This window comes from Pan troglodytes, chromosome X (assembly GCF_028858775.2).
Source record: "Pan troglodytes isolate AG18354 chromosome X, NHGRI_mPanTro3-v2.0_pri, whole genome shotgun sequence".
NCBI lineage: Eukaryota > Metazoa > Chordata > Mammalia > Primates > Hominidae > Pan > Pan troglodytes.
The window spans coordinates 12704594-12729509 of NC_072421.2; the positions used below are offsets into that span (position 1 = coordinate 12704594).

General features: G+C 41.8%; 1 protein-coding gene across 7 annotated transcripts in view; it reads left to right on the forward strand.

The window, feature by feature from the left end:
• Nucleotides 1-24916, forward strand: part of FRMPD4 (FERM and PDZ domain containing 4) — an 836494-nt gene that overhangs the window by 239426 nt on the left and 572152 nt on the right. For 2 of the 7 annotated variants that reach the window (XM_054676436.1, XM_016943103.2), the window contains exon 1: nt 15145-15725. The exons of 1 other annotated variant lie outside the window; for it this stretch is intronic. Coding sequence is in view for 4 of the 6 variants with exons in the window: in XM_016943103.2 (XP_016798592.1) it covers nt 15685-15725 (41 nt within the window). In the remaining 2 variants the exon portion in view is untranslated. Of the gene's footprint in view, nt 1-13859; nt 14478-15144; nt 15726-24916 lie in introns of those variants that run through there. 4 more of the 7 variants (XM_054676433.1, XM_016943100.2, XM_054676435.2 and 1 more) reach the window with 3 other exon arrangements.

A 24916-nucleotide genomic window follows, 5' to 3' on the forward strand; every position in this document is an offset into this window, starting at 1 on the left:
CAGGCGTGTGCCAGTATGCCTGGCTAATTTTTATATTTTTAGTAGAGACAGGGTTTCACCATGTTGGCCAAGTTGGTCTCGAACTCCTGGGCTCAAGTGATCCACCCACCTTGGCATCCCAAAATTCTGGGATTATAGTCGTGAGCCACTGCACCTGGCCTTGATTTTCTTCTGGGTTCCTTCCATTTGTTCCTTGCACTCTAGCATCTCTCTCCATTGCTTGACCTTAGTAGAAAAGGAAGAACTACATTTTCGACTTCTAGGTCTGATAAGGTTTCTCAACACAGATTGTTGTTGAGTCTATAGCATTGTCCTATAGCAAAGTTTCTCAACCTCAACCCTATTGACAACTGAATGGATCATTCTTTGTTGTGGGGCTGTCTTGTATATTGTTGGGCATTTCATAGCATCCCTGGTCTCTACCAATTAGAGTCCAGTAGCAACCCTTCTTATTAGTTGTGACAACCTTCTAAACTTCTTGGTTAAAAACACTCCTCTGATGGGGTGTTGTGCCTGTGCTACTTGGGTTAGAGCAGTGGAATCAATTCTTGGTTTGTGCTTTTCTTCATTCTCTGTGCTCCCACCTTGGTCTCCCACTCCTGGGAATCACAGGAGCAGACATGTCACTGCTATTCTAAAAGGAAACTCCAATGACTTCCCATTGCACTTAAGATATACAAGATATCCTTCCAGTGGCTTGTGGGCCCTCTAACCTCCTCTTTGACCTTATCAGCTACCACTCTCCCCTATATTCTTTGTAATCCAGTTCCTGGTACATGCCATGACCCTTCATTTCCTAGGGACTTTACACATACTAATCTCCCTTTCTGGAATGATCTTCCTGACCCAATTCCTCTTCCCTTAATTTCCACTTATCTTTCAGTGCTCACAGTTTATCACTTACTTAGCAAAACTTCCCCTAACACCATGTTCCTTGTAAGAGAAGGTTTGGTCCTGAGTTAATTGCTAACAGAACATTCTGTACATAATTTACTAGCTCTTATAAAAGTTGAAAATATGTACACTATTAGATAATTAAATAAGTATTTTTTTCTCCCACACTAGAAGGTAGGTTCTACAATGGGAGGACCCATTGGGGTTTCTTTATTCCCTAACATGTGGCAGACCAAATATCAAGGGCCTTTGAGATTTTGAAGGGCCTATTTCATAATTTGAGACCTGAGGAAAACAGATATTGGCCTCCAAAATATGAAAATAAGCTATAAAATTAAAAGTAATTAATGTGTAATTAAATGTTTACAAAACTTAATGATATTACAATATGGCAACCAAGTGAATGAAACTCTATTCTTAAGTAGATGTATATGAGTCAAATCACAAGAGCAAACTAAATATTTGATTCATAACAAAATTCAAAATTATAGATTTTATTAAAAATCTTTCAAATATTAATAGCAACAAAGTATATTTAATGTGTGATAAGTATGCATTTTAATATGCTTGATATAATGAGGGGAGGGTGGCAGAGCTCCAAAGTGGAGTGCCTCTGGAGTGTAAAATTGCTAGAAGCTACACCTGTGTGGCTCACCATGGTAGCCACAGCAACTTGTACAGTGCCTTCCATGTAACAAATGCTCAATATATATTTACTGAATGAAAGAATGAGTAAATCCAGGAATGTGCTCTACTGCCAAGCCCACTGCTCATTTAATGTCTTCTTTGCATAGTACGTTTCCCAACATGTAGATCAGCTGGGAACCTTTTCATCCTTGTTTCCGTTGAGATACAATGACCTTTGAGAGCAGTCCCACTGACTGGGTTCTTAAGTCACTGTGCAAGTGATGCCATGGCAATCTTGAGAGAATGCTTGGAGCCCCAGAAGCTTTCTAAAAGCTGTCAGCTCTTCCAATAATTCCATACTGAGAGTCCAAAATTCTCCTCTGCTGTGTCAACACAGTCTGATATAGCTCTGATGTAGCTTTCATTCATGAGCTAGTGTAGGTTGTGTTAATTTTCTGGAATAGTCTCCTGGAACCTGGACATCCTGAGATATCAGTCACCTGGAGTTAGAAGGATACCCCTTATGTTTTAAAAAACTGGAATGAAACCACATCTGGAAGGATTTCTGGAGGTGTTACCAGAAAGAAAGAATCTCATTATTGGCTGTTCTCAAATATACAAGAAACCCATAAAATGATGCCCAACATTACTTTTCTCACCAAGTAATCTTTCCATCTTGACAGTCATCCTCTGATGGGCAATTGGGAGTTTTCCTCTCCTTGGCCTCTTTCCTCTGAATTTTTTTTTAATCCCCCCCGGTCCTTATCTGGAGCCTTCTTGGCAAGCACATTGGGGTCAGGTGGGTAGAGGCTGTCTTTCCCAGCTATGTTCTGGAAGGCATCCAATGCATCGCTCCAGACAGGGTAAAGTCCTCCACAGGAATAGATTTACATCCTTTGGTTTCTTCAGAGTGGAACAATTATAAGACCAACTTTGGACTTGCTAACAGTGATAGTCCCTCATAACAAGAGTTCAAATGTTAGCTTTAGCAAACGCAAAAGCTCCCTTCTCCTACGTTGAAGAGGGCAAGGATTGAATTAGATTAGGGGGACAGAAAGCTCTGCCCTGCTCACTGAATGGCCCTGAAGAATCTAGTTTAGTGACTCTTCTGTATTCCTCATGCTCCTATTCCCTCAGTTTTCTCTCATCTTACCTTCTGTTTTATTCTAGCCCACTCAACAAGATCCACTCAGTTAACCCATCCTGAGAGTCCAAGGGTGTCCCCAAGACCAAGAATGCATGAGAGAATTTACATCACTCCATATATCTGTCCCATAACAATTGAGATAACATTTTGCTTGATTACTTCTAGGCTATGGCAGACAGAGCCTCAGTAATAATACCTTGCAAGTATAACATGTCTGTAATTAGACTGTCCTGTAATTAGGGAGCTGACAACTTAGCCACAGCTTGTCACTAGCCAGTGACACAGCAGGAAACAGGAAGAACCATAGAGAAGGACATCTGTCTGCCGATTGATGGCAAGAATCCCAAGGAAGGTCAGAATGAATAGATAATAATAACAGCAAAAAGCCATGGAGAGGAGAATACTACATTTCTTGGTCAGAGACAAAGCTGGTTCCGTGGGAAGAAACGGATCATGAATTTCCCTCCATCTTCCTGCTCTAAGAGAGAACTTATGAGAGGTAGATTTTAGTGTCTTACAAAGCCAGGCATACAGCTAAGGATGGATCTGAAGTTTTGGTAGTGACTGCAGGAAGGGTGAGAGAGAGGTCCCACATCACAGGCAGACTGGACTGATGCCTCATAAAAGAGCCCCCCTGAGTGGTTCTGAGTAGGGGAGGGAGTTTGATTTAATTAAATCAGCATTATTCCTAGGGTGCTAAGGAACAAGTAGACCAGTCATCCTTGTCATTCCCCTAAACCTGCTGCTTTTACTGAATTCCTTGAAGTCTAATTTGGTTTCTCCCTTCCATTACTATCTCTCATACTCAATAGACAAGCCTAGGCAACCATCCTAATTCCATCATGGCTATTCTGTTTTAGATGCCCCAACCCTAGTTTGCATCATCGACACACATTCTCTCACGTGGGCTGACCACTGAAAATATCCCCTTACTGGTTTCTGCCTCCAGGTTCTCTTCCTCTCCTTTATCCACCCATTGCTCTATTGATAAAGCTCAATTTCCTTTTGTAACTGCCCCTACAAGTCTTTGTTCTGGAGTTGCTAATGGAACCCCATTGCCTACTAAAATGGTAGGTCCATGGTGTGAAATTGAATACCTGATGTCAGAATTCATTTGTCCCTTATATCCTTAGTTTCTCTCCAACTCAGGGAATGCACTCCAATTGAAATACTTGTTCATTCCTGTTTTTATCTTCCTGTTTTCATCTTCATGACATTCTCTTTGTCTGGAATGGTCTTTCTTTCTGAATTCCCACACATCCATTAGGGCTCCTATATTAGTTCGTTCTCATGCTGCTATGAAAAAATACCTGAGACTGGGTAATTTATATTAAAAAACAGGTTTAATTGACTCACAGTTCCACATGGCTGGGGAGGCCTCAGAAAACTTATAATCATGGCAGAAGGGGGAAGCAAACACATCCTTCTTCACAAGGCAGCAGGAGAGAGAAGTGCCAAGTAAAGGGGGAAAAACCCTTATAAGACCATCAGATCTCATGAGAACTCATTCACTATCACAAGAGCAGCATAGGGGTAACTGCTCCCATGATTCAATTACCTCCCACTGGGTCCCTCCCACCACAGGTGGGGATTATGAGAATTATAATTCAAGATGAGAGTTGGATGGGGACACAGCCAAACCATATCATTCTGCCCCTGGCCCCTCCCAAATCTCATGTCCTCACATTTCAAAACATAATTATGCCTTTCCAACAGTCCCCCAATGTCTTAGCCCATTCCAGCATTAACCCAAAAGTCCAAGTCCAAAATTTCATCTGAGACAAGGCAAGTCCCTTCCACCTATAAGCCTTTAAAATAAAAAACAAGTTAATTACTTCCTAGATACAATGTCGGTACAGGCATTGGATGTATACACTCATTCTAAATGGGAGAAATTGGCCAAAACAAAGGGGCTATAGGCACCATGCAAGTCTGAAATCCAATAGAGCAGTCATGAAACCTTAAAGTTCCAAAATGATCTCCTTTGATGCCATGTCTCATATCCAGGTCATGCCAATGCAAGATGTGGGCTCACAAGACCTTGGGCAGCTCCACCCCTGTGGCTTTGCAAGGCACAGCCACCTCCCAGCTGTTTCCACAGGCTGGCATTGAGTGTCTGAGGCATTTCCAGGTGCACAGTGCAAGCTGTCGGTGGAGCTACCATTCTGGGTTCTGGAGGATGGTGGCCTTCTTCTCACAGCTCCAACCCCACATTTCCCTTCCACAGTGCCGTAGCAGTGGTTCTCCATGAGGGCTCTGCCCATGCAGCAAACTTCTGCCTGGACATCCTGGCATTTCCATATGTCCTCTGAAATCTAGGTAGAAGTTCCCAAACCTCAGTTTTTGACTTCTGTGTACCCACAGGCTCAACACCACATGTAAACTGCCAAGGCTTGGGGCTTGCACCCTCTGAAGTAATGGCCTGAGCTATACCTTGACCCCTTTTAGCTATGGCTGGAGCTGAAGCAGCTGGGATGCAGGGCACCATGTCCGGAGTCTGCACAGAGCAGAGGGGCCTGGGGTCCTACCCAAAAAACCATTTTTTCCATCCTAGGCCTTTGGACCTATCATGGAAGAAGCTACCATGAAGGTCTCTGACATGCCCTGGAGACAATTTCCCCATTGTTTTGGTGATTAACATTCAGCTCCTCATTACTTATGTAAATTTCTGCAGTGGGCTTGAATTTCTCTGCAGAAAATAGGTTTTGCTTTTATATCACATTATCAGGCTGCAAATTTTCTATCACATTGTCAGGCTGCAAATGCTCTGCTTCCCTTTTAAACATAAATCCCAATTCCAAATTATGTGTTTGTGAATGCATGAAACTGAAAGCTTTTGAGAGCACCCAAGTCACCTCTTGAATTCCTTGCTGCTTAGAAATTTCTTCTGCCAGATACCCTAAATCATCTCTTTCAATGTCAAAGTTCCACAGATCTCTAGGACAGGGGCAAAATGCTGCCAGTTTCTTTGCTATAGCATAGGAAGAGTCGCCTTTATTCCAGTTCCCAACAAGTTCCTCATCTCCATCTGAGACTACCTCAGCCTGGACTTCATTGTCCATATCACTATCAGCATTTTGGTCAAAGCCATTCAACAAGTCTCTAGGAAGTTCCAAACTTTCCTACATCTTCCTGTCTTCTTCTGAGCCCTCCAAACTGTTCCAACCTCTGCCTGTTGCCCAGTTCCAAAGTCGCTTCCACATTTCCGGGTATCTTTATAGCAGCACCCTACTATCTGTGGTACCAGTTTACTGTATTAGTCCATTCTCATGTGGCTATGAAGAAATACCCAAGACTGGGTAATTTATAAAGAAAAGAGGTTTAATTGACTCACAATTCTGCATGGTTGGGGAGGCCTCAGGAAACTTACAATCATGGCAGAAGGGGAAGCAAACAATCCTTCTTCACAAGGCAGCAGGAGAGAGAAGTGCCAAGCAAAGGGGAAAAACCCCTTATAAGACCATCAGAGCTCATGAGAATTCACTATCACGAGAACAGCATGGGGGTAACTGCCCCCATGATTCAATCACCTCCCACCAGGTCCCTCCCATGACACAGGATTATGATAACTACAATTCAAGATTAGATTTGGGTGGGAACACAGCCAAACTATATCAGCTCCCCTTCTTCGGGAGATTTCTCCTGTTTCCCAGCCCCATATAGCTCCCTCCTTTGAACAACATTCACGGCTACCCATCCTCTTATCTCCACCTCTCATAGTTTGCTCAGACCCATGGACATTGTGCTGCGTGAGGTAGCTCTGCTATCGTTGAAAACTCAGTAAATTGGAAATTAGGATACATGTGTTTGAGGACTTCTACTTCCAGTTTTCTGGCTGTGTGGTCTCTAATCATTTAACTTCCTAGGACCTCAGGATTATTATTTGTAAATTGGAGGCAATAATTCCTGCCCCATAGGATTGTTGTAAAGCCTGAGATGACATGTGCAGAAACCTTTCTAAACTTTAAAGCATTATACCAATGTGGGGCATCATAATGTTTATCTATCTTATACTCTATTTATTTATATAGTTGCCTTATTAAATCTCTTTATAGGTCTTTAAGCAATAATTTTATGCCATCCTCCCACAACTAATTGTTAACCCTCTGCATCAATTAGGCATGCATTCAGCTGCAAGTAACAAAATACTTGGTTATCTTTGGCTTAAATGGAAAAAGGGAGCCAGCGGAAGAGAGAGAGAGAGAGAGAGAGAAGGTGGAGGCATAAGGGGGTGGGGACAGAGATTTAATTGTCTCATAAAATGAAAATTTGAAGGCCAAAATTCTAAGTTGGTTCTATGACTTGACAATATCTTCCAGGGCCAAGCCTCTCTGGCCTCTACCCCACTGTTCTCAACATCTTGACTTTTGATTTTCATGCCTATTACCTCATGGTTGCAAGATGATAGATGTAGCTTAAGGCTTGATGACCTCATTTAGAGACAGGAAGCAGTGAGGAGGGAGGGAAGTACTGGATGCTGGATGGGAGGTGGGTCCTCAGGTGGTCTTGAGAAGGAACTTCATTTCCACATGAAAAGAGTAGGCACCAATGTCTGCTACAGCCCTTGAGGACAGGAGTCAAGTCTTTATCTTGATTCCCTCTCCACAATGCCTAGTATATAGTAGATGGTGTATGGTAGATGTTCAATAAATATTAATTGAATGAATTAATAAGTAAAATAATAAATTTATGAATGAGACTTCAAAAACCTGGAATAACTGGTCTCAAGTCTGCCATTTTTGTACATACATCTTCCTTAAAGTTCACCCTCATAATAGTCTTCAAGACTAGAGCAATTTATCCATCAAGCAGAAGTGCTGTTATTCAACGTGATTTGATTAGTTTTTGTCTAGTCGGGGGGCCAAGGTGAAGGAACATTATGTCAGAAAGACAGCATAAAAGTGATTCGGGATCTGAGAGGTTTAAAATGAGTTTGAAATATTAAAATATGTCTCAGACAAATATGAGGCTTTGTAGGTTTTTTGAATGTTGCATAAGAATTCAAAATATTGTTACAGGGTATGTCACATTAAGAATTCATAGTCTGAAAATTATACACTGGCAGAATCTTTTAAATGACCTCCTCCCCGTGCCTCTCCATACCTCATCAGACAAGAGGAGATTCAGTGGGAAAGCAGTAATTATAATCCTACATTGGCAGACTTTTGGTATGTGCCTGAGCAAAACGGGTGAGAGAGGGTGGGGTTAAAGAAAGAAAGGAAGTTAAGTGACCTAATAAGGCCCAGGGGAAGGCCCATATAGCAAACGTGGTTCTTAACCTTGAATAAAGGTCAGCTGCTAGGGGGCTGAGCTAATCATTGTGTATTTTATAGATATACAGTTATCTGGTAAAAGTTTCTGATATTGGATTTGTTCCTGTAGAACCTAGTCTTCTTGATTACAGAATTACCAATGTAGATGGAATCTCAAAATATTATACATCTCTTGGCCCTTAGGAAGATTCACTTGTGTATCTGCATTGCATCAGAAGGGGAAGGAAACGAGAACAGGACATGCACATTTATTTTAACCTATAAAGCTTACAAATGAGGAAGACAACACTAAGAAAAGTTGAATGATTTCTTAAGGGTCACTTATATTTACAGATTTGGGAATGGTACCAAGAAATCCTGGTGCCTTTCTGTTGTTCTTTCTTATGCCCCATATGGCATTTAAATTTTTTGAATATCCTTTAGGGCAATCAAATATGAGAGAAAAAAAAACTAAATTATATTGGTAGAATTTGAGACATTTTTATTCCACAAATCTATATTCAAAAGTTCCCCTTATGATGCTAGATGAATCCCCAGGAAACAATGCTTCCTATAATAATCCTCATATTTAGTAAGAATTATTGTCATCACTTAGCTTTTCTGGTCTCACCTTTTGTCATCCCTAAAATGGGATAATAATAACTTTTTTCTCTAACTTACAGGGTTATTTCCAGGTATAAAGGAACAAAAACGTTTAGAAAACTCAAAACTTACAAATGTACAATAATGATTCATCTTTTTATTGAATACTGATGAAAACAATAATCTTTAAAACCAACTTCTCTGGCTTTCCAACCCCCAGTCCCTCTCCCAGACTATAGAATATTAACACATGCACACAAGGTGAAAAGTAACAAAGGAAGGGACAATGGGGGAAGCAAGGAGAGCAGCTAGTAGGCCATTTTAATTATCCAGGAGAGAGACAATGGAGGCTTGGATGTAAGTGGTTGTGGTGGAGTTGGGAGGATATATAAATAATGTGGATCTATTTTGGAGGTAGATCTGAATGATTTGATGATCGGTTTCAGGTGAGGTTTAGGAGGGAAAAAAAAAAAAGTTAAAAGTGGCCCCTGGATTTTGGAGCTAAGCAACTAAAAGGATGAAATTGGCATTACCAGAGATGGAAAAGACTGTAGGCAGGAGTCTTCTCTATGGGAATTAGTTTTAGGCTATGTTAACTTCAAGGTGCCTGTTAGACACTAGATGGAGATGTTGAGTGGGTGGTCTGGAGTTGAGGGATCTAGGCCAGAGATAGAAATGTGGGATTTGTCAGCATATAGATAACATTAAGCATCATAAAACTCAATGTTGTCACTTAGGAAGTAAGCATAGATACTCAAAGAGAAGAAATTCTAGCTCAACCCTGGGCCATCTCAACGATTCAAGGTTGGCAAGATGAGATACAGTGACAGATGAGTAATAAAAAAGATATTGAGAAGACGCAAACAGCAAGGAAAGAAGAAAACCAGGAGAGTGTGTTGTCACCTAAGACATGTGAAGAAAATGTTTCAAGGAAGAGGGAATGGTCAGCTGTGTCAATAAGGACTGAGCAATGGCTGTTGGATTCAGCTACGTGGAGTCCCTAGTTACAATGACAAGAACAGTTTTAATGTAGGGTGATTGTAAGGGTAAAAAGAAAACATGGATGGAATAGATTCAAGATACAGTAGGAGATAGCAAATGGAAAACTTTTGGGAGAAGATATGCTATAAAGGCAAGCAGAAAAATGGGATTTAGCTGACAGGAGATGTGGTGGGAATTAAGAAATATTTTAAAGATTGGATAAAGAGCATCATGTTTGAATGCACATGGGAATGGTCCAACAGTTTGATTAAAAAAAATACTGATATAGGAAAAAGAGACAGTAAGTGCTAGATTAAGGGCCTTGAGCAGGCAAGAGAGAGGAGAATCACAGGAGGGCCAGCTTTCAGAGCAGTGGAGTTCATTAAAAGGAACAGGAGGAAAGGCAGAGTACTTTAGCCAGTGGGAGGTAAAACCCTTCTGGTTTCTAAAAATTTATTTTATTTTATTTTATTTTTTAGAGATGGGGTCTCACTATGTTACCCAGGCTGGTCTCGAACTCCTGGCCACAAGCAATTTTCCTACTTCAGCCTTCCAAAGTGTTGGGATTTCAGGCCTGAGCTACTGCACCCAGCCAAACCCTTCTGGTTTTTGTATGTTCTATATCTAGATAAGGGAACCAGGGCATTTCTTTTCTTTATTTTTTTCATATAGGGTCTCACTCTGTTCCCCAGGCTGGAGTGCAGTAGCATGATCAGAGCTCAATGCAGCCTCAATCTCCTGGGCTCAAGTGATCCTCCCACCTCAGCCTCCCAAACTGTTGGGATTACAGGCGTGAGCCACCACGCCTGACCGAACTAGGGTATTTCGTAAATAATACAAATAAATGAGTTTTCCCTTATTCCTCTCTTTCCCCACCTCCTACATCTAACCCATCAACTGTTCCTATTCAAAACATATCCTGAGCCTGGCTACTTTTCACCACCTCCTTGTCATGTCCTCTCTGAGCTGCTGCCAGCTCTTGCCTGGATTCTTGCAACAGGCTCCTAAATCAGTAGTTTCCCTGCCCTCACACTCACTTCCCTCAAGAGTGGTCATTCAAAACATAAGTCAGATTTGGCCACTTCCATGCTAAAAATCCTCACATGGCTTCCCATCTCATACCAGCCAGACAGCTGACACTGGCCTACTGTGCCCCATGTGATCTCACCCTTCTTGCCCCTGCAAATTCACTCACTCTCACTTCATTTAATGCGTTACTCTTCAGTCACAGTGGCTGCCTTCGGATTCTTCAAACATACAATCATCGTTCCTGCCTCAAGGACTCCATCCTTGTTTTATCCTTGCCGTTCCGTCTGCATGGAATGCTCTTCCGTATGAATTTTGTGTGGCAGCCTCCTTCTTGTTCTTCATATCTCAGTTTAAATGTCACCTCCTTATAGAAGTCTTCCTGAACCACTGAATAACAAATAGCCACCTAGCCACTCCCTTTCCATCAGAAGAATTTTAATTCTCTGCACATTGCTATCTGCTATTTTCTTGTTCACTATAATTTCTGATTTTGTTGTTTATCATCTGCCTCCTCTTCATAAGTTCTATGAGAGCAGAAACTTGCCTTGTTGCCTAGTCTATTTCCCAGTGCCTACAGTGGTGCCTGGTACATGGGAGACACTCCATAAATATTTGCTGATTGAATGGATACCTTGCTGTTATTTATTTACTTCTGTTTTCAGGACTGAGACCAGATGGTCGAGATGCTTCAGTCCAGCTGAGAAATGCTTGGGGCTCTCTCTATTGTAATTTGCAGCGAAAGAACCCTCAGCTGCCAACCTATATGGAACATCTGGCCCAATAGCAGATTCCTAACACCAGCTTTAGATAAGGCCTTAAGAATGATGAAGCTCCTCACACTTCCCCCTGAGAATCCCCCGGGGCATAAAAAATGCTACAGCCTAGGGCTTTAGTAACTGCCCAGGCAACAAAGTGTTTGATTTTTAGGCAAAAGTGCCTACCTCTGATTAATCCAAGCGAATGTTGGGCCTCCTAAATAGTCATCTTACAGGCTGAAACTTTTCCTACCAGTACTGCCAAGGCTGCAGACAGCTGTGGAAATCCTTCTAGAGCTAATATTCATGTGCCTCAACTCATATGTAGCCAACTGTAAACTGGTGCCAACTTCAAGTGCTCATTTTGTGTAAGGTAAAGATGTATTATTTCCATTTTACAGCTGAGGAAACTGAGTCTCAGAGAAGTTATAGGACTTGCTCTGGATCTGGCGACCCTGAGTCTTTTATTCATGAGTCCTTTCAACAGTGTTTGAAAGTGTGTCTGGTTTTCAGAAATGACCAAATGTCACTTGAACCTAAGTAAAGCAAATTAAGTAGATTCTCAAGGTTGGATAATACAGTTTCCAACTAGTAAATCCCTACGAGATCCAGAAGGGGCCTTAGAGATCATCCAGGTTAATAAGAAAACTTCAGAAAACCACATATGTACTCAGGATCCCACTTTTTTGGCTTTTATTTGTTTTAGGCAGATCTAGTTCATGCTAGACAAACCTATCCTAACCTCTGCAGCACACACCTGGCACAGAGAGGGGACAGAGCTGAGAGACCAACTACTCCAATCTCTGCCCTTCTGCCAAGATGGCTTTAAGATATAAACACTCTGTGTTAGCATGTTTCAAGGGAGCAGCTTTTTCCATTGTTATATTAATGAGGAACAAAGGAGGAGGGGTGGAATCTCTTTGCTTTAGAAAACAATATCAATCCATTAGAAAACATACTAGATAATTACTATATGAGAGGTGTGTAAAGACCTGTAGAAGTCAGTCATTTCCCTTGGTAGCTATTATGCTGTGGAGAGATGGCATCTGCATCATTCATAACCGTAGCGCACAAATTGGCACAGGGAGAAGGCCAACAGCAAGCTGTTCCAGGTAGACCAGATGTCTCCAAGGGAGGCTGTCTCTCTAGAAGTAAACACAATGTCTATTTCCTGTCACTTTCACTGTTGAATAATTAGATATTTGGTATCTGGAATAATTATTGATAAATAGGGTAATCCTTTTAAAAAGAGCATCCCAACTGTTCTGTTCTCAGAAGGAAGCACTTTTTCAAAACACATTCTCCAAAGGCACTGTTTTATCCCCTTTTCCCAATCACGAGCTGGTCTTGTGCTGCCAGATGTTGACTCAGAGATGAGGGAACGTGTCGGTGGCCACTCTTTTGGGGGAAAGGTAGAAAAGGTGAAGGGGGAAAATAACTGGAGAATGTAAGAAGGCCTTTGTTGCCATCATTAACAGTCACTCCAAAGGAGGTTGAAGGATGCTGGGGAAGTGGATGGGTGGGGAAAGAGACAGATGTAAGCCACGAAGTCATACACAGATCAGTACTCACTGGGGATGCTTGGCCAGCTTTGGTTTGGCTGTGAATTCAATGGGCATATGATTTGTTCATTCAACAAGTATTTCTTAAGTTCTTTCTACATCTGGGGAAGTGGTCTAGGCATTTGAGATCCATCAGTGAAAAACAAAAGCAAAACAAAACAAAGATCCCAGCCCTTGTGGAGCTCCAGTGGGAGATTCAGACCAAAAAAAAAAAAGAAATCCTAAAGATAAAAATAAATTATATAGTGTGCTAGTGGGTGATAAGTGCTATGGAAACAAGAAAAAAGAATAAAACAGTTAATAGGGACTCGGAGTCCAGGGTGTGAAAACCTTTTGCAATTTTAAATTGGCTTTCTAGAGGGGGCATTTTGGAAGTGGTATTGGTGCATACATTTGACAGGGTGGAGAAGCCGGCCATGCAGATATCCCAGGAAAGAGCATTCCAGGCTGAGGGAACAACCATTGCAAAGAGCCTAAGGTGGGAAGATTACCTGTAGAGTTTGAAGGACAGCAAGAAGTCCAGAATTGCTGGAGCCCAGTGAGTGTATGTGTGTGAGAGAGGAGGGGCTCGGGGTAGGGGATGAGGAGGGACAGAGAAAAAGGGGAGAGGGAAGTGGGCAGTAATAGTTGAGGTAAGAAAGATCAAAGGATAAGGGATCTAGGGTCTTGTTGGTCCTTGCAGGAGCGCAACTTTAGCTTGACGGAGAATGGGGAGCTTTTACATATTTTAGATCAGACAAGTAGCCTTATGTGATCTACGTTAAAACACACACACACACACACACACACACACACACAAAACATCTTTTTGTCTGGTATGTTGAGAATAGATTATGGCATAAAAATAAAAGATTTCTAAATATATTGCCTTATATGAAAAGGTTGCGATGAGACTCCAATGCAAAAAAAAAGCTTTAAAAATTCTAAAGCACAGTGCAGACCCAAACTATAATTATTTTACAAACAATAGAGTTCAAAAGCCAAGGTCCCTCTCGCCCCTTCCGATCCTTGAGTAGTAACTGCGTTCATGCAATTAAACTAGCCTGTTTAATAGAAGCTGCAGGAAAACTGATAACTATGTATTCAAAAACATGTAATTTTATGCCTGAGTTTTAAGTCATTTAGATTTTGCAGATTGCTATTTATTTTATGTTCAGTTTTTGAAATAAATGCTTTAAAAAAACGCTTTAGTACTAGGCTTGAATACTGAAGACTTTAAATATAACAACAGACCAGGAGAGGAGCAGAAGTGTGGGAACTTTAAACCTATTTCTTTCTTAATCCCCTCGGAGAGCTAGACTGGAACACTGGCTGGATCTTCCAACATTTCTGGGGGTGCTCTCTGTTCTTTGCGGTGGCCCTGCCGCCAGGTGAACGCTGCCGGTGGGAGAGCACACACTTAGTGCGGCCAGCTGACCTTCACAGTCTGGGGGGAAATTTTAAAGGATTGTGGAGAAGAGGCCTTGAGACTTCAAGAGGAAGAAGAAAAAGGGGCCCAATGAAGCCTGAGCCTCCCAGGAGGTAGAACTGAGTTAATGAACAGGGCTGATTATCCAAGGTAATTATGTAAAAGAGAAGGCTAGGAGGAGTTCTAGATGGCTGCAACTTGGAGTTTACTCTGCCTAAGGTGAGTGTTTATGTTTCTGTGTTTTTGCTTCTCCGGAAAGGTTTTGTTTTGTTTTGTTTTTTTTCTTCCCTGTTCCCTTCACCCAAGGCTCAGTGTGCAAAAGCAGCTCGCTCTGCGTGGCAGACCCCATTCTAATCCTTCTCTTTCCTTAGATTCCGAGCCCGGTTAGAATTAGCCTCCGCATCACGGGCTCCTGGGACCCTCCGCTCTATGCTCCTCGAGGAGGGAGCAGCTGTGTTCATCCCCCTACCCGCAAATGCCTCCGGTTCTTATTTGGCAGACACTCCCGCGGTGCTGCTGTCCAAAGACACACCTTCCCAGCCAGCCCAGTGGTCACGTCTCGCCCCAGCGATTCGGGAGAAGCAGTGGGAACTCTGCGCTCCCCGAATCGAGCCCGCGGCGCCTGGCATCTCCCTTCCCTTCCCCTTGACAAACGACCCAACCTCAATCATCCCTGCTCCTTCCGAACGCTAGTTTTGTTTACGGAGCAAACCGAGGCTTTGAGCAACCTGCGGTTGCACGGCTCTCCTTCGGCTTGGGGAGGGAGGGGTAGCGTTCACAGTTCTCCAGTGTGCCATAGACTGTTAGACCAGATCCTTCAGATCTAGAGGCACACGCAGTGGGTGACAGGAGAGTGCCCCCTCCCCCCGGGCGGGTGGGGGTGGGGAGAGGAGCAGGGACTCGGCTTGGAGAAGGAGGCAGGGAGGCAGCTGCAGTGCTGCGAGGGGTGCGTGCGCGTGTGCCCAGCTCGCCTGCCGTCTCCCGGCTCCGTCTGCGCTCCTCGGTGCGTGGGGCACGAGGGTCCGAGGGCCGGGAAGCCAGAGCAGCGCCTCTCGCCCAGGCCTCGCTTTCTCTGGACGCCCGGCAGTCCCCGGGGCTAGAGCGCACGGGGCGGGGCGCGAGACCCGGGCCGCGCTCCCCGCCCCCGCCTCTTGCGCCCTGCCTGGCTCCCTCTCCATTGAGTTTTCCTGCCTCGGGTGCCTATCAATGGTCCTGCTCGGGGATGCACACGCAGCTCGCGGCCGGAGGGGGGTAGCAGCCGCCGCCTCCAGGTGCAGGTTCTCTCCGGCCGCCGCCGCCACCCGCTGTCGCCGCGACTCGAGCCCCGGGCGCACTGAGGTCTTGGCCATGGGGCTGCGGAGGCTGCTGTTGCTGGCGTGAGAAGGGGCGACGGAGTTGTCGCGCTCGGGGGTCCCCAGCTGCCTGCATGGATGTCTTCAGCTTTGTGAAGATTGCAAAGCTTTCGAGGTAGGGGCTGCGCGGGTTCCGTTTGCACCCAGGGCCGCTGCCGCGGGCAACTTGGTGCCTTATTTTTCGGGAGGCTGGGTAGAGGCAAAAGCTGGAAAGCGCGACGGGGCTTAAGACAAATGAAGTGGCCGGGGGCTTCCACATTCAACTTATTTCTCACTGGCTGCTGAGGCTTGTGTAGCGGCGGGTGTAGACCACACACAGAGAGGTACATACATGCCCTCACCAACACACCGATATTCACGACAGTTTGTTTTCCCTAAGGAAAAGCCCCAGCGGTGTTTGGGGTCCCATGTATAATTCAGGGCTAAGAGAAGATGGTTGTAATTGCTACTGCTAGGGAAACCCAGAAGTGCTTGGAGCTTGGGTGCCTGCCTTCCAAGCTGCAAAGACCAAAAGTGCCGCCTTCCCCCAACTCCTAAATTACACCTCCACACCTGCACAAAGTCAGCTCCTAGATTGACCAGGTGCTCCCAACGGTAACCTAGATGGCGAAGTCATGTAGATAGAAGAGAAAGACTTTCAGCCTTTTTTTTTTGGGGGGGGGGTGGGGGGGTAACTATATTCTTAAGCCTCGAAAGATTTAGAAATTTTCTTCTAAGTGGCCATGTTGTTAAAACAGTAGCTACAACTAAATCATCGATTCAGACATTTTTGGGTACTACTGATAAAAGAGGAACATTTCCACGCTTGGGCCGCCTAGGTGTTGCCTGGCCAGAGCACTCCTCCAGGTCTTCTGCCCTGCTTATGCTTCCAAAGTCTTCGTTTGAGCCACAGAGTAAGGTTTGTGCTGCTTGCTATGTGGCATTAATTGGGAAGAGCCCAATAGGAGTGGTCTTAGAAAACCATGCCCAACCTTCTCTGCCCCTGGAGCTCTTTATAGCAGCTACCACCAGGACGTAGGAGGTAGACAGTTGGGTTTTTCCAGGGTGTAGCTTAAAAACTTACTTGCAATATGGACAGAATAATCCCAGGTTTTCCTTCAGTCCTGAGTGTCAGAGTGAGATGTGTTGATTGCATCAGGCAGGGATGAGCAGCTTCCAATAGTCAGAGGTAGAAACGTATGTTGACTTTGCTTTATTAAATTACATTAGACCACTTCAGAAAGGTTCTGTTTGGATGTTGCCATTCTCTCCGACATCTACAGGTCTTTGTTCTGCCTGCCCATCTCCACCTTCCCTTTCTACTAACATGGGTCAGTCTTCATGCCACTAGCAGATTTCCCCAGGCAGAAAGGCCCAGTGCAGCTTACTCTAAGTAGACTGGAGATACGCAGTTGATGGGTAAACACCTGTGTCTTAGAGCAGCTCAGGAAGAGGTGTTGTCCTGCAGATCAGAAGACTGATGTGTTAAGCAGTGGATGATTGTGGTGTGGCAAATTGTTTGCTTTCAAGCTGATCTCATAGAGGGCCATTGCTTCACACCACTATTCTATTAACTTCCTGCATGCTTCTGCCTAGGGCTAGTTTCTAAACAGCTGTCAAATATTGAACCATGGTTGGGAAGCAGCTGTGTGCAAATTTAGAGGCTAAGTGGTACCCTCCGTGTGATGGACAGAGATACTGCTAAAGGGAAAGGGAAGTTCAACCAATAGTATAGTTCAAAGTAACCAGGATACTTTTTGGTGGCCTCAGATGCTAAAAACAGTTTAACAAAACATCTAGAGCCTCGATTTAGTCCTTAAACTTAGGAACTTTGGAGAGGACAGTGTCATGTGTCAGTGAAAAGATGTTTCATATTCTTTTTACTAAATTCTAGGATGCCTACATGATATTCACAAATCTGAGTTTTTGCAAAACTCAAGCAAGGCTGTGGGGAGAGTGGTATCTTATTTTAAAGAGAGTTTAAAATTTAGTAAATGAGTGTGAGTTTCACTTTCTATCCTTAATGTGATCCAGTAGAGTGTTTATTCTAAAGACAGAAGGTGCAAATGTTCTGAGCTGATGTGCCGATTAAGAAATCTTCCATCCATAGAATTCTTCTTTTTCTTTAGTGTGAGCCCGAGGATGGTCCCCATGCTGAGATAGAAGTACCTTTAGAGGGTCATCAGCATGTAAAAACACATGTTTGCAGTTGCTTGTTTCTGCCTTGGGAGGAAGAAAGTCTTGTATGTGTTTTAAACACTGTTACAGAAAGCAAGTTCTTTTCTCAAAGGTGAAGTATGAAAGTGCTTATACTGCAGGATTTTCCTGATTTCAGAATGGATAATCTTCCTAAAGGATTTAGCTTTGATCAGCATGGTTACTTCAGTGCTTAAAATTCTCTTGGTTTAGAGGCAAACACATGTAGTTACCCTGGGTACCTGGCCTTACCTTTGGTTCCTACAAACTTGAGCTTCTAAATGTTAATTCAGAAGGCATATCTTGGAAGTGATATTTGCTTAGTGTCCTATCTGTGAGTAAAGACAGTGTAATTACAGAGAATTCCAAGAGAATATTATTTGACACTGGAATAAATAAACTGCATATTTTGACTTTTTAGAGTGTCTACATTTAACTATTTGTTTCCAGAATCTATGCCCTTTTAATCGTGGGAAAAATCAGAATTGACATTGCCCCTCAATAACCCAGTACCATTAAAAAAATTGCTGCCAAGTGTTGGAATTGTTGGTAAGTAGTTGGCACCCTTTACATCATCAGTTAGAGTTATGACCCTTGATTGCATCCTTCGTGGGTGGCACAGTGTGTCATGGTTCTATCTGAAGATGGTTTTTCCCGTTCTTCTAATTTTCTGGTTCTTAAACTGCTTGATAGTTTACATGCAGTTTTACTTCAGTGTTTCCTTGGTAACAGTTCTATATTATTTTCCATCCTTGTAGATGAGAGCATTACAGATGATTGCCTTATAAACCAGTAATAGTATAAAAACAGGCATATATTTTTATTGTTACTGCTCTTTGTATTGACTATTTTATTTGTAAAGCAGATGCATTCTTTCAAATGTTTATAGAAGAATGCAGTCCAGTAGAAAAACATATGATTATGCCCCTTTTGCCAGAGGGAGATGATTTGAGATCCAAAACTCATAGGGATGTTATTAAATTGAGTGATATGTTCATAGATTGAGTCCCTGATTTGACTTCTTTTCTTTAAGCAAAACGGTAGACTTGATGATAATGATTGAGTCCCCACTGTTGATATGATGATTTCTTATAGTAGTAGGTAAATTTGGGGGATGCTTTATTTTGCATTTTCTTATAGTTGCATGGGTTATTTTATGGTATATAGCAGTGACTAATATCTAATATTAGAATGCTAATTAGAATGCTAATTTTCTTACAAGTATCTTATATTTGAGGAAAAATACAAAATACATATGTATAGTTTCCTTAGATTTTTATGTCAAGTCCATTTAGATACTACTAAACTTCTGTCTTTTACCTTTATCTTATTCAGAATTAAATATTTCCCAGGGAAAAGGGGAAGTCAAAGAAGTAATGCAAAAGGTCAGGGTTTTTCCCATATCCCCTATTTTTACTGAGTAATTGTATTAATATTGCTGATAATAGTGAGCTCTGGAGGCTAGCAATGAAAAAACCCCAAAGACTCTGGATTTGAATTTTATTAAAAATGCTACTTGCTCATCTTCTGAATCCTTTCTAAGTTCTGCTGATTTTTGTGACTGTCAGGAGGTGAAATGATGAACAGTTTCGTAACAGAACTAGATTCCTGTTTTAGGAATATTTAACTCTAGTTTCCCAAGAGTTGCTAGTTTGAAGCTGTGAAAGTCTAGTCGCTCGCAGTTCTGGGAAGAAGGCGTCTAGGTCAGGCTTTGTACCATTTCAAGCATCTCTCTCTCTCTCTCTCTCTCTCTCTCTTATTGTCTGGGGCAAGTGAGTTTCACCTTCTTGCTATCAGAATTTGGTACAGACTGACAGCTGCAGTGAAACTTACTTGTACTTTAAATGCATGACCTGGAAAGTCTCACTTTCTGCTTATGGTCCTTCCAGCTGTTCATTCTCTCCCTTTACATACACATACACTGTTCAACTTTAGTACTTTGTTATTTCATTTGAGGTTAACCATGGAAGTTTAGCTGTAAGAGAATGTACATTATTGGTGAACTAGAAATGTATCTTTAAGGAATGAACTTGAAACCACTGGTTTCACACTTGGCTCAATAAGAAAACTCAAGACCGTTTAAAATCTTTGTTTAAGCATACCGTCCTGAAATCTACCACTGTTACCATCAAATGATCTTTAATCTTGAAAGCTAATCATAGCAGGAAAAGAAAATTATGAATAGGCTAAAACAGGGGTTGGCATACTGTGGCCTATGAGCCAAATCTGGCTTGCTGACTGTTATGGCATAGCCTGTGAGCAAAGAATGGTTTCTTTATTTTTAAATGGTTCAAAAATATCAAAAAAAGAATAATATGAAATTAAAATTTCAGTGTCCATAAATAAAGTTTTATTGGAACACATGTCCATTCATTTATGTATTATCTATGGCTGCATTTGCCTGACAACAGCAAAGTTGAATAGATGCCACAGAGACCTTATGGCCTACAAAGCCTGAAATATTTACTCTCTGGCTCTTTACAGAAAAAGTTAACTGACCCCTGGGTTAAACAATGCCTTTTTCCTGTTTTCTCTTCTTTATCATTAGCAGCACACATGTGGGCACACACATGTCAAATCGAGCATATTATAATAAATACTTGAATTCACTGACCCCTGGGTTAAACAGTGCCTTTTCCTGTTTTCTCTTCTTTATCATTATCAGCACACATGTGGGCACACACGTCAAATTGAGCATATTATAATAAATACTTGAATTCACTAATGCACATTACCAATTAATATAGACCTTATCTTTAGAGAAACTTCTGATCTCAAATTACTTCTTGAACTGTTGGAAACTGACCATTAGAAGTGGACATAATTGTCCTACTAATTTGTTGCACTTGGAAAAATTATGCATGCTTATTCTTTGGTCACTAAGTTGACCTGATATTTTTGGGGAGCTGGAGAGTTGCTTGTTAAGGTGATGTTTGCCTTCCATAAATATCCAGTTCAAAATGGATGGAAAAAGAATGGGTGATACTACTTGTATAGCCTCAACCAATGTGTGCTGGTGAACTGATAATCAAGTCAACAGGAGAATGCCTAGTATTTCCTTACAGTACACTTGAGCCATCTGGTCCTAATGGCTAATGACCTTCACTAATCTGTTTCCAAATGGAAATAAAACCAGATAAGTGGATTTAGTTGTAGTCAGAGGAATGGAGGTAGGCTGTATCAATTTGGAGTTGAGTTTAATCTAACTTTCCTATGATTTGACTGAGAGCATTATAATGAGAAATCATAGACTACCTTTAGTTCTTTACAGCAAAAACATATATCAAAAGTACGCTGCCTTGCTTCTGAGTAATTTAGGTCATTATGTACTTAAGCTCTGAAAATTATCTTGAAGAAATCTAAGCCTTAGTTTTAGATAACAAAGTTAACATTCCCATTTTTTTTTTTTCCTGGCAAAGAGATGAGAAGGGTTTTCTGCCAGAACTGTTCTTTCAGAAATATATTTTCAAGTATGGTTTACAGAATTTGGCATAAGATAAATAGTCTATACTAAATAATTAGTGAGTGAAGTCATATACAATTCATTCTAACATTTGTTGCAAACAAATTGTCATATTTGTTTAGCTGAACAATTACCGTGTCAGTACTTCTTTATTGAATATAACGGAATACAATGTACATGTTGAAAGTAAATAGCCTGCTCTTGGACTTGGTCTCAGAGAATAAACTTTTATTTCTGTTTTTACATTTGAAGTATATATATATTATATATATAAAATATATATAATATATATATTTGGTGATTGATGGTTAAAAAGTCATCAACTTGTATTTCTAAGGAGTCTCTGTTTTACTGCTTTAAGCTCAATAAGCAAAGTTATGATGATATTGAAATGGGTTTTTATAGATGTCAGTAAGTTTTTATTTTAGAAAGTCTTTTTTGAAAGCTAGGAAAACACAATCATTTCTATGAAAGAAATGTTTCCAAAGTTTGAAAATGAAAAGTAATTTCCCTGCAATTACAATTTACTATAGGGTTTTAATTTTTATTTTGGTTATTTTTTATAGGTTTCACAAGTTTTATGAGATTTGCTTAATTGAAAATAAGAACATGATTACCTGACAAAGATGAGGTTCAAAGAAAGCAGTAGGCAAAAGTTCATAAAATTAATGGTAAAATTTTCCTAATGAATGTAGGAATGAGTGTATTTTTCTATTGAACTGGCACAGTTATTTATCTGGTCAGAGACTGGTGTGGGGGAGAACACGCGGCCATCTGGCTAATTCAAGGCTGTTGTATTGATTCAACATTGGATCACATACTGACCATGGTGATTTTACAATGGTTCCTGTAACTGGAGTCCTGGATATTTGTCTCTTTTGAAATTCACGATCCAAGTCACCAGTCTTTACCCTAGTACAGGAGCGGTTAGCAGTCTCAGCTATACAGTGGTGGAGTCTGGAATTAGTTTTGGTGTAAATCCCAAACATGCCTAACTGAATTGTGGCTCAGGGCGATGTCCTGCTTCATGGCCTAGGGCCAGGGCTGGCAAACTTAACCTATCTGATGTGTTTACTTATTTTAGAAAGCTTTATGACCATTTTTATAAATAAAGTTTTATTTAAACACAGCCATGCCCTTTTGTTTGTATACTATGGCTGCTCTTGGGAGAGTTGGATAGCTGTGACAGAAACCAAATGGCTTGCAAAGCCTAAAATATTTACTCTCTGCCCTTTACATGGGTATTTTACTGTTCTTCTTTGATCTCTCTGCCCAGTACTCAAATTTCCCTTTGGGGCAGTCTGGGTGTCAGCCTTCTTTACTAGCAGGGGGAAGGATGGATATGGTTGGAGATTCACCCTGAACACAGTCACCCTTGCCAGCCCCGCTTTGGGGGACTTAAACTGTCAGCACTTACAATACCACCTGTAGGTTAACTTAGAAGCTTTGTAAAGTGCAAATTGGATCCTCCCTGTCCCCTCCGTCTACATACTTTTGAGGGCAAAATCCATATTCTTTATCCTTACCCTTTTGGGTTTGGCCTGATTCACTTGGTTCCTTTGAGAACCGTATTTCTCGGGCTGGGCGCGGTGGCTCACGCCTGTAATCCCAGCACTTTGGGAGGCCGAGGCGGGCGGATCACAAGGTCAGGAGATCGAGACCATCCTGGCTAACACGGTCAAACCCCGCCTCTACTAAAAATACAAAAAAATTAGCCGGGCGTGGTGGCGGGCGCTTGTAGTCTCAGCTACTCGGGAGGCTGAGGCAGGAGAATAGCTTGAATCTGGGAGGCGAAGCTTGCAGTGAGCTGAGATAGCGCCACTGCACTCCAACCTGGGCAACAGAACGAGACTCTGTCTCAAAAAAAAAAAAGAAAGAAAAGAAAAAGAGAACCATATTTCTCTGAACTTGTTATTCCTCCTTTCCAGCCTTAACTTCCTACTCAACACCAAACACACACGTGTATACACACACATACAGAGACACACACACACACATCTACCCCTAACCATGTTGAATTTTTTAGAAGTCCTAAAAAGTGCCACACCCTGAGCCTTTGCATAAACTCTTCATTTTGTCTGGAACAATCTTTATCTTGCCTCCTTTACACCTGAAAAATTCCCATCTGTCTTTTATATTTCAGCTTTTAATCTAAGGTTGTTCCATGTCACCTTCTCCAACCTCCCAATCCTGGGTTAAATAGCTCGACTGACATCTTTTATTAGTGAAGATAATTTCACTGCTTTAACAGATCAATCCCTCAATTTTTGTGGCCCATCTCTTGTTTGCTTGATACACAAAACAGGCATTCCTGATGGTGTGGGGGAGCTCTGATATGCTCAGCCATTCTGAGAACCTGTAAGATAGGACTATCTCATCTTCAGTATGCTATCGAAGGTTTCCTGCACATCAGTGTTCAGCTGACAGACGAGGGGAGAGAATGGTAGAAGATTGGGTGACAGGTTTTTAAGGGCTATGCCCAGAATTAAAGTATACCATTCTACCCTCATTCCATTAGGCAGAACTCTGACCCTATGTAACTGTGAGGCAAGCTGGGAAGTTTAGTGCCACTGTGTACCCTATCTGTGCTGGACATGTCATGCCCTGCTTTTTTCACAACATTTCTTCATTGTGTGGTAGATTGTAATTTTGTTCCCAATTCTTAAATCTTCCCTGAATCCAAGCCTTTTCCATGTGACATTATAGTTCTACTTCCTAGAGGTAGAGGGTACCTCTTTGCCCCATTGCTGTTGGGCTTGGCCAAGTAACTTGCTTTGGCCAGTGGAATATGGACAGAAGTCACAGGGTATCTGTTTTGGTACAAGTTTTTGGTAGGAGAATGCCTTTGAGGTATTGTACGTTCCTAAAAAAGAATGTAAAAAAGCAAAAAGCTCTTAACATTGCTATATGAAGAACTGCCTAGTTTAACCTGTTGGTCCTAGAAGCTAGATTCACATGGACCAGCACCATCAGGCAAATCTGTGAGCATGAAAACAGATGCTTATTCTTGTATGACACTGTGTTATGCAGCATTGTTGTGGCAATGGCTGACTGGTATAGACTGTACTATAATTGAGTCCAGTTTTGATCTGTCTCATTTATGAACTCTTCAAGGGCAAATCCCCTGGTATTAAACCTCCTTGGTTTATAGTAGATTTAAGAATACCTTGTTTCATTGCACTCTGGTTTATTGGTGCTTTATAGATACTGCACTTTCTACAAATTGAAGGTTTGTGCCAACTCCACATCAAGCAATCTATCAGCACCATTTTTTCAACAGCATGTGCTCATTTCGTGTTTCTGTGTCATATTTTTCATTATTATTATTATATCTGTTATGGTGATGTGTGATCAGTAATCTTTGATGTTACTATTGGAATTGTTTGATGTTACTATTGCAATTGTTTTGGGCTGTCATGAACCACACATATAAGATGGCAAACTTAATTGATAAATGTTGTGTGTGTTCTGACTGCTGTACCAACTAGCCATTCCCTCATGTCTCTCCCTTTCCTCAGGCTCCCCTATTCCTTGAGACATAACAATATTGAAATCAGGCCAATTAATAACCCTACAGTAGCCTGCAAGTGTTCAAGTTAAAGGAAGAGTTGTACATCTCTCACTTTAAATTGAAAGCCAGAAATAATTAAGTTTGGTACGGAAGGCAT